Here is a 3,115-nt window from a genome sequence, read left to right as displayed (position 1 = left end):
TGCTAAAAGATTTTCTCAAAATCTAAGAAACGTTTTTCTGGATGGCAATATAAAATTTCCAGATGGGAAAATTTTCCGCAGAAGAGGGGGCATATAGGACCCCTTGATGTAATGTACTTCTTTCACTCCCATCGCTGCAGCGGTAGCGTTTCCCAGTGCTGTGCCTCCTATGCTCCTTCCTGCCCTACTTCTCCTTCAGCTCCACCTCCTCCAGCTCCTCTGTCTACCTCCACCTGCCCCACCAAACTCCCTCTCAATAGAAGGAGGTGCCATCATAGGCGAAGGCACCTGGGGGGTGAGGTGACGGGGGAAGGCCAGGTGCCTGTTGCCGGCAGAGCCAGAAGTGCCGGAGCAGACTTTTGAGGTGTCTGCGGAACTTGACCCCGACAAAGACGTAGAGCACCGGGTTGAAGCAGCAGTGGGAGAAGGCAACGTTGCGGCAGATGAGCAGGGCATAATCCAGCTGCTGGCTGACCTCACAGCTCTGAATGACCCCAAGTTTCAACAGTGTCTGCAGAAACAGGATCAGGTTGTAGGGAGCCCAGCTGAGGAAGTATGCCGCCACAATGGTGAAGATGAGCCTGACTGTCCGGTGGCGCCGTTTGGACCGCGAGCGGAACAGGGTCCTGAGAATCTCCACGTAGCAGAACAGGATAATCCCCAAAGAGAGGAGGAAGATGATGTTGTGCTGGTAGACTGAGGCTAGGAACCACTCGAGTTCTGAATAATCACAGCCCGAAGGGAACACCTTGTGGAAGATGGCATCGGGGATGGAGGCCAGGATGCTGGCTGCCCACACAGCTATGGTCACCAGCATGCGGCACTGGAGGGTGTGGACACGCAGGGATGAGATGGGACTCACCACGGACAGGTAGCGATGGACGGTCATGACGGTCAGGAAGGAGATGCTGCTGTAGAGGCTGATGGAGAAGATCATGTTGAGGAGCTTGCAAAAGAAGTCTCCCAGCAACCAGCCCCAGTGGTACCCCAAGATCCACACGGGCAACAAGCAGGAGAACACCAGGTCTGAGAGACACAAGTTGAGGATGAAGACGTTGGTGAGGGACTCCAGGCTCTCATACTTCACCAGGACCCACAACACCAGGCTGTTGCCCACCATGCTGAGGAAGAACACCAGGCAGTACAGGATGGTGGTGCTGAAGGTGGCAAAGACAAAGGTCTTCTTCTCACACAGAAAGCTCTGAGGATCATACTCAAAAGGGGTGGTGGTCTCCGGGATGTCTGAGGGTTCCATCTAGACGTTGAGAGCATCTGAAGTGATACAGACATGGAGTTCAAAGCCATGTGGTTAGGCTAGAGAGCAATAGGACCCATGAGACAAAAAAGTGTGGTCCATGGTCCAGCTACTGGTCGGCGAACTATTTATAATGAAATAAGGAACTTTTGCCAAAACGTGAAGTCACTAAGCATGCTGTTTAGTTTGGCTAGCATTTTTTCTAAGCAAGGCTTTCTTGAAGGAAGTGACACATTAATTTACAGTATGTCATAAGCCCCTTCCCTTCTTGAAGACTGTCATTTGAGTAACATTAAGCTAGACCAGTGTCCCAGTAGGTGGAGGAGAAAGACAGTGGAACTGGATTCAAAGACCTGAGATCAAATGTGGGGCCCAATATCACGTTCCTGGGCAAGCTTTTTAACCTTTCTGAACCTTGGGTCCTCACCTACAAAACAGGACTAATGATCCCAGAGTCATTCCTTCATTTATTCAACAAATATCTACTAAGCATTTACTATGCCCACCTGCCTTTCCCTCTCCTCTCCCTCTGTCCCTCCCTTCCTTTCTTTCTTCCTCTGCTCCCTCCTTTTCTTCCTCCCGTGAAATGTACAAATGCTGATGGCAGGATTGTTTCAGGAAACTTGCTGTCTCCAGGAACTAGTCCAAAAAGAGAAGACACAAAAGGAGCAAACATCTCTCTCACGTAAATCCAATTATGAAATAATCTCAAGACTTCAGTGAATGTTGAGAATCTGGGAGACCAAATCCCCACTAACACAGAGGATTAACTCTCAGAGCAGAAAGCTTCATCATCTGGGAGTTTGGTCTACAGAGTATCTTACAAGCAAGTGGAAATAACCTAGTGTCCAATAGGAGGGGAGTAGCTAAGAAAACATATGGTCAAATTGATTTAATCCTCTGTGCTAGTGAGATTTTAGAAATAGTGAGACTAGGACTTCCCTGGTGGTGCAGTGGTTAAGAATCCGCCTGCCAATGCAGGGGACACAGGTTTGAGCCCTGGTCCAGGAAGATCCCACATGCCGCAGAACAACTAAGCCCGTGTGCCACAACTACTGAGCCTGCGCTCTAGAGCCCACGAGCCACAACTAGTGAGCCCACGCACCGCAACTACGGAAGCGTGCATGCCTAGAGTCCGTGCTCCGCAACAAGAGAAGCCACCGCAACGAGAAGCCCGCGCACCACAACAAAGAGTAGCCCCCGCTCGCCACAACTACAGAAAGCCTGTGTGCAGCAGCGAAGACCCAATGCAGCCAAAAATAAAATATAAATAAATAAATAAATATATATATTAGAAAAAAAGAAATAGTGAGACTAGAAGGCCAAGGAGACAAAAGAGAAAAAGTGATTGAAGAGCTGGAAATTTCATTGAGAGGCAAATGAAGCTGCAGGGCCTCAGATGGGAGACTCGGATGAAGCATCTGCCTGAAACAGATAAGAGAGCTCTCATCATCCACTATGTGCCAGGCACTGTGCTAACACATTATGCTCAACTGCTCCCTTAATCCTGCAACGCTTTCTCTTAAGACGTGACCATTTCCATTTTACAGAAGAGGAGACAGGTTCAGACTGGTAAAATGACCTTCTCAATGTTATAAAGCCAGGAAGCAGCAAGGAGGGCCAAGACTGGAACCCAGGCTTTATGACCCTGTACTCTGAGGAGAAGAACTGGAGAAATAGTTTCCCACTTCCTAGTTTGGGACAGGAAGAATAATAGGGGTGAGGGTGCAGTCTCAAAATGTACCCTATTTTAGGTAGTTAAATCAATTTGTGTCTCTAAACACAAAAGTGAAGATAGTTGAAAATATTAATATGGTTGTTTTGTTTTGTATTCTTTTGATATCTAGAGAGGGATACATG

General features: G+C 48.3%; 1 protein-coding gene across 1 annotated transcript; it reads right to left on the bottom strand.

Moving 5' to 3' along the window:
- Positions 1-253: 253 nt before the first annotated feature.
- XCR1 (X-C motif chemokine receptor 1) lies at positions 254-1,255 on the bottom strand. The gene has a single exon (XM_007168868.2). It carries the CDS (start codon positions 1,253-1,255, stop codon positions 254-256), a length of 1,002 nt encoding a protein of 333 aa, XP_007168930.1.
- Positions 1,256-3,115: the final 1,860 nt, after the last annotated feature.

The sequence above is a fragment of the Balaenoptera acutorostrata genome, chromosome 10 (genome assembly GCF_949987535.1).
Source record: "Balaenoptera acutorostrata chromosome 10, mBalAcu1.1, whole genome shotgun sequence".
Taxonomy (NCBI): Eukaryota; Metazoa; Chordata; class Mammalia; order Artiodactyla; family Balaenopteridae; genus Balaenoptera; species Balaenoptera acutorostrata.
The sequence above is the reverse complement of the archived record's forward strand: the minus strand, read 5'-3'. Positions and strand labels throughout refer to the sequence as shown.

Excerpts from the sequence above, each read along its gene's own strand:
- XCR1 (XM_007168868.2), bottom strand. The coding sequence starts at position 1,255 with ATGGAACCCTCAGACATCCCGGAGACCACCACCCCTTTTGAGTATGAT.